The following is a 12,895-nucleotide window of genomic DNA, read 5'->3' on the forward strand; positions in this document are numbered from 1 at the left end:
AAAGTATTCCTTGGATCTATCTGAGTCTAGTTCCCGTTTCTGACGGCGATCCCGACGCCGGTGAAGCTATTCCTCTTGGCGAAACCATTCCTCTAATGGAGGAATGACCCCCCCAGACTACTGGAGCTGCTCAAGGCCCGTAGCTCCTCTCTAATTATAGCACGGATATCCTTTTTTCCCCTGAGGATTCTTCCTGTAAGGTCTTTTCAATACAAGACTGGCATAATCTCTTAGGCCTGTTTCACACATACGTTTTTACCTGTCAGTTGCCATCCGCCAAAAAGGCGGAAGACGGATCCGTGTCCGTCGAGACACCAACGGGTTCCACCGGACCGTTGATATGACTGGATCCGCCAATCTAGGAATGTAAAAGGAACCGCGCTTAAAAAAAAAAAAAAAAGAGGACAGCCGATGTGCCGGGGGAAGACAAGTGCCGGGAGGACCGCGAGAACAGAGCGGGGTCGCCGGAAGACGTGCCGGGGGGAGCTCACGACGTCGCGGGAGGTGGGAGGTCGGAGCTCGGGTGAGGAGACGGCGGGAGCGATGGTCGGAGCTCGGGTGAGGAGACGGCGGGAGCGATGGTCGGAGCTCGGGTGAGGAGACAGCGGGAGCGATGGTCGGAGCTCGGGTGAAGGAACGGCGGGAGCGATGGTCGGAGCTCGGGTGAAGGGACGGCGGGAGCGATGGTCGGAGCTCGGGTGAGGAGACGGCGGGAGCGATGGTCGGAGTTCGGGTGAGGAGACAGCGGGAGCGATGGTCGGAGCTCGGGTGAAGGGACGGCGGGAGCGATGGTCGGAGCTCGGGTGAAGGGACGGCGGGAGCGATGGTCGGAGCTCGGGTGAGGAGACGGCGGGAGCGATGATCGGAGCTCGGGTGAGGAGACGGCGGGAGCGATGGTCGGAGCTCGGGTGAGGAGACGGCGGGAGCGATGATCGGAGCTCGGGTGAGGAGACGGCGGGAGCGATGGTCGGAGCTCGGGTGAGGAGACGGCGGGAGCGATGGTCGGAGCTCGGGTGAGGAGACGGCGGGAGCGATGGTCGGAGCTCGGGTGAGGAGACGGCGGGAGCGATGATCGGAGCTCGGGTGAGGAGACGGCGGGAGCGATGGTCGGAGCTCGGGTGAGGAGACGGCGGGAGCGATGGTCGGAGCTCGGGTGAGGAGACGGCGGGAGCGATGGTCGGAGCTCGGGTGAGGAGACGGCGGGAGCGATGGTCGGAGTTCGGGTGAGGAGACGGCGGGAGCGATGATCGGAGCTCGGGTGATGAGACGGCGGGAGCGATGGTCGGAGTTCGGGTGAGGAGACGGCGGGAGCGATGATCGGAGCTCGGGTGAGGAGACGGCGGGAGCGATGGTCGGAGCTCGGGTGAGGAGACGGCGGGAGCGATGGTCGGAGCTCGGGTGAGGAGACGGCGGGAGCGATGGTCGGAGCTCGGGTGAGGAGACGGCGGGAGCGATGGTCGGAGCTCGGGTGAGGAGACGGCGGGAGCGATGGTCGGAGCTCGGGTGAGGAGACGGCGGGAGCGATGGTCGGAGCTCGGGTGAGGAGACGGCGGAGCGATGGTGAGAGAGATTTTAGCGGCTCCCGGGACGGCAGTAACGGGTTAAAATGCTTCCCGGGGCTATGATTCCGGGCATGCGCGGTTCAAACTGACGGTCCGTTAGAGAGAAAAAAACGTTGCAGGGTCAGTCTCATCCGCCCGGGAGCCGCTAAAATCTTGGCGGATCCGTACAAAAACGGGTAGGACGGACGACTGTCAGTCAAGATCCGCCAATAATGTAAGTCTATGGGGAAAAAAACGGATCCGTCCCTTTTTTGGCGGATCCGTTTTTTTTTAAAAACTGGCGGATTTTGACTGATGGCAAATAACGGATGTGTGAAACAGGCCTTAGGGTGGCCATCTGGGAGGGGCCGAGAACATAAAGCACACTCTCTATTTTTCGCCTTCTCCGTTCTTTTGGCCTAAAAAGTATGGATCAAGGAAACGCCATTAGCTATAAGTTTGACTAAAAACACTCACCCGTGAATCTCGTCAGCAATTTACCGGCTGCAGGGTTCGCGACTCAGGCTGAGGCGAGGCGTGGGACGGCTTTTTCTCCTTCCGCTTTTTTTGCGTGGGCTCATTCTGCCTGGAATGCGCGCTGGACTCTCTTCTGGAGCTGCCACTTCTCCTGGTACTGCTGCTCCTTCTTGTAGTACCGCTCTTTCTACTGCCCTGTGGGGACTCGTTTGGCTGGCTCAGTTGGAGTGAAACCGGGTCGTTTGTGGACGACATAGCTGCGCACCGCTGTAGTATTACCGGTGCTTTTTATGCAGCTTACCGGTTCCGCCCTCTCTTTCTCATCTCTTCCCCCTTTTTTTTTTTTTTCCAGCCATTTTTTTTTTCTCTGCCTCCTACTGCGCATGCGCGGCTCCTGCTCCCGCGATACCGCGCTTGCCTGCCTCCTCTGACCCGGGAAGCTGTTGCAGAACTTCCGGGTCGCCTCAGCCTGGGAGCGCCCGCCATCTGCCCGACCTGCCGCTCGATCGCTGCCCCCGGACATCTCCTGCTACCAGGTATTCCGCTCTTATTAGCGCTGCCCCGCACCTCAATCTGCGAGCTCAGGATCTCATTGTTTACCCGGCCTCGCTGTATCGGGGGGGGGGGGTTATCATCTCGGGTGCCTGCGCTCCGGTAATGCGCTCGTATCCCTTTGTGGGGATGGGCAGGGGGAACCCCTGCCCCATAAAGTGACCCTCAGTACTCCTCACCACGGCCTCACCTGCATTACCAGCCAGGGGGGCCTTCTCTGCACCCGACGCTGCTTCCAGTCCTGGGGCCCCCGCTGCTCATATCATGCACGCGGGCGGCTACCAGACCAGGCATCCTCTTCTGCGGGTTCCTTCCTAGGAACAGGAAACCAAACTGAGGGAGCAAGGGGGACCGCCCCATTTATCTCTCTGTAGGTTTCCTGTTCCTAGGGGCGGATCCCCTCTCTCAGTGGGTGCTGTCGTGGCGAAGAGGAAAAAAAGGGTATATGATCGCCCAGCCTCTGATCCTGCAGCACTGACCTAGGTAGGAGCGCATCGAGCTGTTAAGATTACGGGGTATTCCCATCCCCTATCCCATTATGTAGTAGGTATAATAATAATAATAGCAAATAGCTCCAATTAGAAATGTAGTATAGTTTTCCTGATAAGCTATGTCACTTGTGCAGGGCATCGCACTAGTTTAGGTATCCATGGTTACAACTACTAGCAGCTAACTGTCACTATATGAGTGCTCATAACCATGGATACCTAAGCTACTGCAATGTCCTGCACATGGGCTATGCAATATAGCGAATCAGAAGAACTATACTACATTTCTAATTTGAGTTATTTAATATTATTATACCTTCTACATATTGGGATAGGATCTTGCCGATGGAAATACCCCTTTAAAGCCCATGACAGAGCTCTGTTCCCGATTACTGTAGAATCCCAATAACCAAAGTGAAGAACACGTTCCAGTAACACGTCCTGAAGGGTTTATTAAAAGAAAGCAATAAAATAACATATTCCATGCCACTCCCGATAACACCTCTCACTTATAGGAATTGGCTTTGTGCTTCGGCAGGAACCTGAAATTAGAAGGAACGGGACCCAGAAACATTTCACTGCAAAAGAAAAAAAAAAAGGCACTGAGAAAGTGATCGATGGCGGACAACTCAGTCACATAAACGTCAGCTAGAAAAGGGCTAAAAGGACAAAAAGCCATAACCCCATTTTTTTTCCAAGCTATACATTTTTTTTTAACATTTCCATCAACATAGCCGTAGAAGGGCCCTTTTTGTTTTTCTTTTTTGCAAGACTAGGTTTACTTTTACATGACGCCATTCATTACCGAAAAATAGGAAAATTCAAAGTGAGAAGAAATGGTGGAGAAAAATTTTTTGTTGAGACGGGAGAATGGATACGCAGGAGCCAGGTCACCGCTGGATGGGAAACCTGTGAATCGCCTCTTCTCCGACGGCAGCCGCGGCTCCTGTTTTCATTAGCCAGGGCCAGCGTGATGTCATGATTGCGGTGTGACGCATACACAGCTCCGCGCCAGGCCGGCTAATCAGAAGAGGAGCTGCAGATGCCGTGAGGTAAGAGGCGATTCAGCCGTCTCCCACCCAGCAGTCACGGGATACTGCTCTGGCCGATGGACAGGGGTCTTGTAAATAGATTCTCCAGTCTATACTATTTTACCATTCATGGTTGGACTTTATTTTTCCAACATCTAGTGTGCGATAAAAATAACCTGACAGCATGATTCTCCAGGTCAGTACGATAACGGCGATACCAAAAACGACACCGATGGGTTGTCTTCACAGCGGGAGATCGGCAGAAGAACCCATGCATGTCATTGTGAATCTCCTGTGAATGCCGGCTCATGGCCGGCGTTCATCCGAGAGAGTGATTATCTCTATATATAGCAGTGCTTAAGCCCTGTTATGTGTATTACAGGCGATTGGATAATCACAGCTTCAAGTCTCCTAAGAGAACTATTAAATAATGCCAAAAAAAAAAAGTTTTTAAAAATATGGAGAAAAAAAAAAAAAAAAAATCAAGTTCAAATCACCCCCATTTACTACACTGAAAATAAAAATTAAAAACATGAACACATTTGGTCTCGCTGCATTAAGAAATGTCTGATATATCAAAATATAAAGTAACTTAATCTGATCAGTAAACGGTATAATGAGGGGGGGGGGGGATTTAACCCCTTAACTCCCGGAGCTTTTTTCGAGTTTTCGTTTTTCGCTCCCCTTCTTTCCAGAGCCATAACTTGTGCAATCCTACACTTGTTTTTTGTTTGGCTTTTTTGCTAGGTTCACTAAATGCTAAAACTGCCCTGCCATTATGATTCTCCAGGTCATTACGAGTTTATGGACACCAAACATGTCTAGGTTCTCTTTTATCTAAGTGGTGAAAAAAAAATTCCAAAATTTGCTTAAAAAAAAAAATTGCGCCATTTTCCGAGATCTGGGGTTGGGTGAGGGCTTATCTTTTGCGTGCCGAGCTGATGTTTTTAATGATACCACCTTTTTGCAGATATGTTCTTTCGATCGCCCGTTATTGCATTTTAATGCAATGTCGTGGCAACCAAAAAAACTTAATTCTGGCGTTTTGATTTTTTTTTTCTCGCTACGCCGTTTAGCGGTCAGATTAATCCTTTTTTTATAGATAGATCGGGCGATTCTGAACACGGCGATACCAAATATGTGTAGGTTTGATTTTTTTTTATTGTTTTATTTTGATTGGGGTGAAGGGGGGTGGATTTAAACTTATGTTTTTTTTTTTGGTTTTTTTTTTACTTTTGGCATGCTTCAATAGCCTCCATAGCAGACTAGAAGCTGCCATACTTGATCGGCTCTGCTACATATAGGCGACGCTGAGATCACCTAAATGTAGTAGATTTACTGCATTGCTATGAGCGCCGACCATAGAGTGGTGCTCATAGCAATCTGCCATCAACCACCATAGAGGTCTCTATGAGACATCTGGTTGTTATGGCAATGCGTCGCTGACCCCCGATCACGTGACGGGGATCGGCGATGCGCTCATTTCCAGCCTGGCGCTGGAAGTACTAGTTAAATGCCCGCTGTTAGCGTTTGCCAGCGGGATTTAATTAGTTAATAGGCGCGGGCGGATCGAGATTCCACCCGCGCCTATTGCGGGCACATGTCAGCTGTTTATAACAGCTGACATGTTACGGCTTTGAGCCCACCTCAAAGCAGGGGATACTTACTGCTGACGTACTATTACGTCAGCGGTAAGTAAGGGGTTAAAAGACCAAAATACGTTTTTTTGGCATCCGCAATATTGCAAAACAGGAGATCAAAACATCATATCTACGCCAAAATGGTATCAATAAAAATGTCAGCTCAGGGCGCAAAAGATAACCCTCACCCAGCCCCAGATCCTAAAAACGTTACGGATCTCAAAAAAAAAAAAAAAAAAATGGCGACAAACAAACTTTTTTTCATAAAAATTTGGGAATTTTTTTTTTCACCAATTAAATAAAAAAAACTATACATGTTTGGTATCTGTGTACTCGTACTGCACTGTGGAATCATATTACCAGGTCAGTTTTAATTTTGAATTTTTGTTTTCCTGTTTTCCCAATACACTATATGGTAAAATGATTGGTGTCATTCAAAAGTACAACTCGCTCTGCAAAAAAAAAAACCTAATATGGCCATATTGACGGAAAAATAAAAAAAGTTATGGCTCTGGGAAGAAGGGGAGGAAAAAATGAAAACAAAAAAAATGGCCATGGTGCGAAGAGGTTAAAAAGAATTCTGAACCTGGAAGATGGCGAAACAATCTTTTTTTTTTTCCCGTCAACATTTTGATTGCTTTTGAAAATGGCAATTCCGGAGTTTCATAATTTTTTTTTTGTTATTTTACCAGATAAATCATTCTATATTTTGATAGATCAGACTTTTACAGATGTGGCCGTGCTTGAATCTATTTTTCTTTTTTTTTCCACATTTAAACTTTTTATTTAAACACACGTACCTGATCTTTATCCAGTCATTAACATTCTGACTCGCCATTAACGTCTCCATATAGTCTCTTCCCATATAATACGGGGGTCTCTCGTTCAGCTTCTGCGGTATGCGTTCCAATAAACCGACCGGAATGTATCTGTGAAAGAAGATTGCCAATGTATGGATTCAGAAAACTTCCACTTCCAAGACCTCGGGTCTGCCACCATAACTCCCAACACCAAACTTTTCTAAACTATCAAGCACACTACCTGCAGAGGAAGGAGAGCCACTCGAGCAGGAACTTCCTGGTCCTCTCCACCCCCCGCGTGTCTGAGCCCCAGTGCTCGAACCCAAAGTTTGTAAAGTCTCGGAGAATGTCAAGTCGTTCTGATGAGGAGATGTCCCAGTGCCGCTGCTCTTTTATCTCTGTGAACAGCCAAGGCTTTACCAGGGCCCCCCTGCAAGCAAGAAATGGAACATGAGGAAGTGATCAATAAAAGCAATTATTCCAGACGACGCAAGATATCGGGTGGAAACTGTTAAATCCGCGTAGGTCCAAGGGATCACCAGAACAGTGGGCAGCAGACATTAGGCCAGGAGGAGTTATGTAATCATGCGTAGACCCCTCGGCTCCGCTATGGCACTGAAGATATGAAATAATCATGGTGCTCGGCCACCTTTCTCCGTGATAGAGCAGCTTCAGTCAAAGTCTATATGTGACCCCAAAAGGCCTTGGTCATGCAGCTGGGGTGGGATACAAGTTCCCTGTTCTGGGGATTAGTGGTCTAAAAATTATTAATCTTTTGTGGCTCAATGATAATTAACGGTCTAAAAAACAGGATTTTTTTGGGTTGCTTACCGTAAAATCTGTTTCTCGGAGCCTTCATTGGGGGACACAGAGACCATGGGTGTATGCTGCTGCCACTAGGAGGCTGACACTATGCACAAAAAAAGGTTAGCCCCTCCTCCGCCGTATACACCCCACCGACCGGCAGGAAGTTCTTCAGTTAGTCAGAAAGCAGTAGGAGAAGTACCAGAATAGATTGAGAACAGAACAAACAACTCAACTGTAACAAACCGACAAACATAAGAACAGGAGTTGTAGAACATGGGAGGGTGCTGTGTCCCCCAATGAAGGCTCCGAGAAACAGATTTTACGGTAAGCAACCCAAAAAAATCCTGTTTTCTCGTTCGCCTTATTGGGGGACACAGAGACCATGGGACGTCCCAAAGCAGTCCCTGGGGTGGGAAACAAACTTCCATCAGGCCAGTGGACTCGCCACCGCAGCCTGCAGAATCCTTCTACCTAGGCTGGCGTCCGCCGAAGCGTAGGTGTGGACCCTGTAGAATTTCACAAAGGTGTGAACCGATGACCACGTTGCAGCCTTGCAAAGCTGCAGCGCGGAAGCTCTGTGGCGCACCGCCCAGGAGGCACCCACCGCCCGGGTAGAGTGCGCTCTGACCCCTGGAGGGGCCACTCGATGCTTGACCCGGTATGCCTCCAAAATTGCCGATCTGATCCAGCGCGCAATAGTGGCCTTTGAGGCTGGGTGACCTTTCCTCGCCCCGTCAGGAATGATGAACAGAGAGTCTGACTTCCGCAAGGAAGTCGTCCGGGCTAGATAGACTCTCAATGCCCTGACTAGGTCCAGCTTGTTCAAGGACCGCTCCCGAGGGTGAGCTGGGCTCGGGCAGAAGGATGGCAGAACAATGTCCTCATTGAGGTGAAACGAAGATACCACCTTCGGAAGAAAAGAGGGCGGAGGCCGCAGAACTACCTTGTCCTGATGAAGGACCAAAAAAGGAGAGCGGCAAGAAAGTGCTGCCAATTCCGACACGCGCCGGATGGAGGTAATGGCCACCAGAAAGGCCACTTTCCAAGAAAGGAGGGAAAGGGAAACGTCCCTGAGAGGTTCAAAAGGAGGACCCTGCAGAACCTGAAGAACCAAATTAAGAGCCCAAGGATCCACGGGCGCTCGGTACGGAGGAACCGTGTGAGCCACACCCTGGAGGAAGGTTTTGACCTGGGGCCGGGAGGCCAGCGTTTTCTGAAATAAAATGGACAGTGCCGAAACATGACCCTTCAAGGAACTGAGAGCAAGCCCCGCATCCAGCCCTGCCTGCAGAAACGCCAGAATAGAAGGGAGCGAAAAAACCAAGGGCGCGATGTCATTGGTCTCACACCAGGAGAAATAGGCTTTCCAAGTACGGTAATAGATCTTCGAAGAAGGCGGCTTTCTGGCGCGGATCATGGTATGAATCACCCGATCAGAGAATCCTGCCCATCTCAAAACCTCGGTCTCAACAGCCACGCCGTTAAATTGAGCGACCGAGAATTGGGGTGGCAAATCGGGCCTTGAGACAACAGATCTGCCCTGTCGGGAAGCTTCCAGGGAGCGTCCGCAAGAAGGTTGACAATGTCCGCGAACCAAGACCTTCTGGGCCAATTCGGGGCGATGAGGATGACTGGAATCCCCTCTGCTTTGATTTTCTTCAACAACTTGGGAAGAAGAGGCAGAGGAGGGAACAGGTAGGGGAGCTCGAACTGTGACCAAGGGACGGCCAGAGCGTCGGCGCCCACTGCCAGAGGGTCCCGAGACCTGGACACGAATTGTGGGACTTTCCTGTTGAGGCGAGATGCCATGAGGTCTACATCCGGAGTTCCCCACCGACGGCAGAGCAGATGAAACACCTCCGGATGTAGGGACCATTCCCCTGCCGCGAGACCCTCGCGGCTGAGGAAATCGGCGGCCCAGTTGTCCACGCCGGGAATGTGAACCGCGGAAATCGTTGGAACAAAGGTCTCTGCCCATTGAAGAATTCTGGACACTTCCGCCAGAGCTGAGACACTCCGTGTCCCCCCTTGGCGGTTGATATACGCCACCGCTGTGGCATTGTCTGTCTGAATCCTGACAGGCAGGCCCTTGAGGCGCCTTTCCCAGTGGACGAGAGCTAGATGGATCGCTCGTATCTCTAGGACATTGATCTGCAGAGCTGATTCCTGAGTCGACCATCGACCCTGAACAGTGTGATTGCGGAACACTGCACCCCAGCCGACGAGGCTGGCGTCCGTAGTGACAATCTGCCAGTGAACGGGAAGAAAAGACCGCCCCAAGAGAATGAGGGGAGACGTCAACCACCAGTTGAGAGACCGCTTGATCCGGCATGAAAGACAAACCGGACGATCCAGAGATAGAGCCGATCTGTTCCACCTGGACAAAATGGCCTGCTGGAGTGGCCTGGCGTGAAATTGGGCAAAGGGAACTGCCTCTATCGCCGCCACCATCTTCCCCAGGACCCTCATGGCTGTCCTGAGGGATGGAAATCGTGTGATCTGTAATGATCGCACGCCCTGCTGCAGGGAAAGGATCTTGTCTTGTGGGAGAAATACCCTTGACCGACGAGTGTCGAACAGAAGGCCCAGAAACACAAGGCGTTGAGTAGGGACCAGACAGGACTTTTTCCGGTTGACGATCCACCCAAAACTGGACAGGGTGTCTAGAACGATCGCCACACTTAGGCGGGCCTGTTGAAAGGAGGGAGCCTTGATCAGGATATCGTCGAGGTACGGAAAAAGAACGAGACCTCTGATCCTCAACAAGGCCATCAACGCCGCCATAATCTTCGTGAAGACTCTGGGAGCGGTGGCGAGCCCGAAAGGAAGCGCGACGAACTGGTAATGTTCGTGGTGAATCGCAAACCGCAGGAACTTCTGATGTCCGGGAAATATGGGCACATGCAGATAGGCATCTTGGATGTCTATGGAACCCATGAATTCCTGCTCCTCCATGGAAGCAATTACCGAGCGTACAGACTCCATCCGGAAGTGGCGAAGGCGAACTCTCTTGTTGAATAACTTGAGATCCAAAATGGGCCGAACTGCCCCGTCCTTTTTCGGCACCACAAACAGGTTTGAATAAAACCCTGTGAAGCGTTCCGATTCGGGAACGGGCACAATCACCCCGGAACTGAGAAGAGAGGCGATGGCCGAACAGAACCCCGGGACCAAGGCCGGATCCCTCGGCGGACGGGATTGGAAGAAGCGATCCCGTGGAAGAGAAATGAACTCTATTTTGTATCCTGTTGATACAACCTCTCTGACCCAAGCGTCCTCTACTGAGGCGAGCCAGACGTCGCTGAAGAAAAGAAGTCGACCTCCCAATTGGAAGGGACCCCCGGGAGACCGATGGTAGTCATGCGGATGTAGACCGTCCAGATCTAGATCTGGACGGTCTTCCCTGGGAAGAGTGGGACCGCCAGGACGGAGTGGGCCTGAAGGAAACCTTCTTTCTTTCCTGACGTGCCTGTGGCCTTTGCTGGTTGGAAGGGTTTTCCGCCATATTGAAACGGCGGAAAGTCCGAAAGGAACGAAACTGACGCCTTGGAGGAGGTCTGCGAGGCTTGGAGGGGAGAAGAGAACTCGTACCTCCGGTAGCGTCCTTAATAATCTGATCCAATTGTGATCCGAAGAGACGCACTCCCTGAAAAGGTAGATTGGTCAGAGACTTTTTAGAGGACAAGTCCGCCTGCCAGGCCTTGAGCCAAATTGTACGTCGGATTGCCACGATGTTACTTGACGCCTGAACTGCGCAAGATGCGGCATCCAGGGAGGCAGAAAGCAGATAATCCCCCGCATGGGAAATCTGATTGGCGAGATCGGCCAAATGCTCTGGTCGTGCCTTATCCAGAATGCCCTGCCGAAGGTCGTCTGCCCAAGTGGATATGGCCTTTGCTGCCCAAGAAGAAGCAAAGACTGGACATACCGCTGACGATGCCGCTTCGAAGGCAGATTTTGCTAGAGATTCTATGATCCTATCATTAGAATCTTTTAGAGACGCCACACCTGACAGCGGAAGGACCGTATTATTAGAAAGTCTGGACACGGGAGGGTCCACCGAGGGAGAAGCGGCCCAGTTGTCCGTGAGCTCTTTAGCAAACGGGTACAGTACGCCGAGACGCTTTCCTCTTTGAAAGCGTCTGGTCGGATCTACTCTCTCCCTTGTAAAAATCTTTCCAAACTCAGAATGGAAGGGAAACACCCTGGATGGTGTTTCCGCCCGTCTGAACGAAACCTCCTGATCTGAGGATTTCGCAGGGGCATCAGCGATGTCAAAGGTATGGTGAATCGCAGCAATGAGGTTTTGCACCGTAACCTTCATGTTCGCATCCTGGTCCGAATCCAGCTCTAAGACCCCTTCCGATTCCGAAAGCGCTTCGCCTGACTCGGGAGAGGAGGCCCGAGAGGGAGACTGCTGGGGACTATGGGGTGAGGTAGGACGAGGGGAGGACTCCGCCTGGAGGTCCTGCCTGGGCCTCTTGCGACTGCCGCTGGCTGGCTCAGATGGGACGTCCTGAGACGTGCTGGGTCCCGCCGAAGCTCCCAAGGGCAACTTGTCCAGAACGGCTACTAGGGACTGAGACACCTTGGTGAGGTCTGCCACTGACTGTGATAGAGAGGAGGCCCAGCCCGGCATGGGGGGCTCACTCACCACTGGGGCTATGGATGGCTCCTGAGCGGCGTCGGGCTGGATTGGATTGCTACAGTCCAGGCAGAGGGGAGTGGACTGACCTGAGGGAAGTTTGCGATTGCAAGAAGAGCACGCAAAGTACTTGACTAAGGTGCCAGAGGAGGCAGGGGGACGAGCGCGGTCAGACTTAGAATTAGACATACTGACGGACAGTCACTGAAGCCTTGCCGGAAGGTTGGGGGACAGGAGGCAGAGGAGGGTGTCAGTCTGCAGTATGCAGAGCTACTCACGGTCCGGTGTCCTATCGCAGCTTCCAATAAATGGAGATGCACGGTTCGTCCGGCTTGCAGGGGCACGGCTGAGGGAACAGCGTCCGGCTGACAGGCTGTGAAAATGGCGGCAGCCAGAGAGGAGCCGAGCAGGAAGCGCGCGCTTTCCTGCAGATGCAGAGGAGGGAGGTAGGCGGGGCTAGGCGCCGATGATAAAAATGGTGCCGCCCGCTAAGATGGTAGGTGGGAGGGACGGCGCCGCCTCCGGGACGCTCAACCTGAGGGGAGAAGGCCGTGGGCGGGCTTAGAGCGGGCGGGAGGGAAGCCCGCCCGAGGATGGAGGCGGGGGGCGTGGCCGCGACGCCGGACAAGGCCCCAGATGAAGCCGGGGCCTGGATTAGAAGAGGCGGCCGCCTGTCAGCACAGGGCGGCGCGGAGGCGTCGCAGAACCGCCGCGGTGGCCGCTACTGAGGACAGCTAGGGCCCGGCAGAGGGGGGGGGGAAGAGCTGTCCGATAACCAGCCAGGGCCCAAATAGCTGCAGCGGCCGCCTGGAGACGACGCGGAGGCGTCGCAGCACTGTCACAGCGACCGCTGCCGAAGAATCCATGGAATGGCCTGGCGTGGAATCCGCAGGGGAGAATGGGACTCAGGTCTC

The 12,895-nt window shown here is 52.3% G+C and overlaps 1 protein-coding gene across 2 annotated transcripts in view; it reads right to left on the reverse strand.

Annotated features, from left to right (window-relative positions):
* Nucleotides 1-3,484: 3,484 nt before the first annotated feature.
* Nucleotides 3,485-12,895, reverse strand: part of LOC141095711 (tRNA-dihydrouridine(47) synthase [NAD(P)(+)]-like) — a 68,164-nt gene continuing 58,753 nt past the window's right edge. For both annotated transcript variants that reach the window (XM_073581958.1, XM_073581957.1), the window contains exons 12-14: nt 6,771-6,959; nt 6,530-6,658; nt 3,485-3,636 (exon numbers count right to left, since the gene is read on the reverse strand). In XM_073581958.1, the coding sequence (XP_073438059.1) occupies nt 3,564-3,636; nt 6,530-6,658; nt 6,771-6,959 (391 nt within the window). In that variant the 3' untranslated portion in view covers nt 3,485-3,563. The remainder of the gene's footprint in view (nt 3,637-6,529; nt 6,659-6,770; nt 6,960-12,895) is intronic.

The sequence above is a fragment of the Dendrobates tinctorius genome, unplaced genomic scaffold (assembly GCF_039654945.1).
Source record: "Dendrobates tinctorius isolate UK_male_01 unplaced genomic scaffold, ASM3965494v1 ptg000070l, whole genome shotgun sequence".
Classification (NCBI taxonomy): domain Eukaryota; kingdom Metazoa; phylum Chordata; class Amphibia; order Anura; family Dendrobatidae; genus Dendrobates; species Dendrobates tinctorius.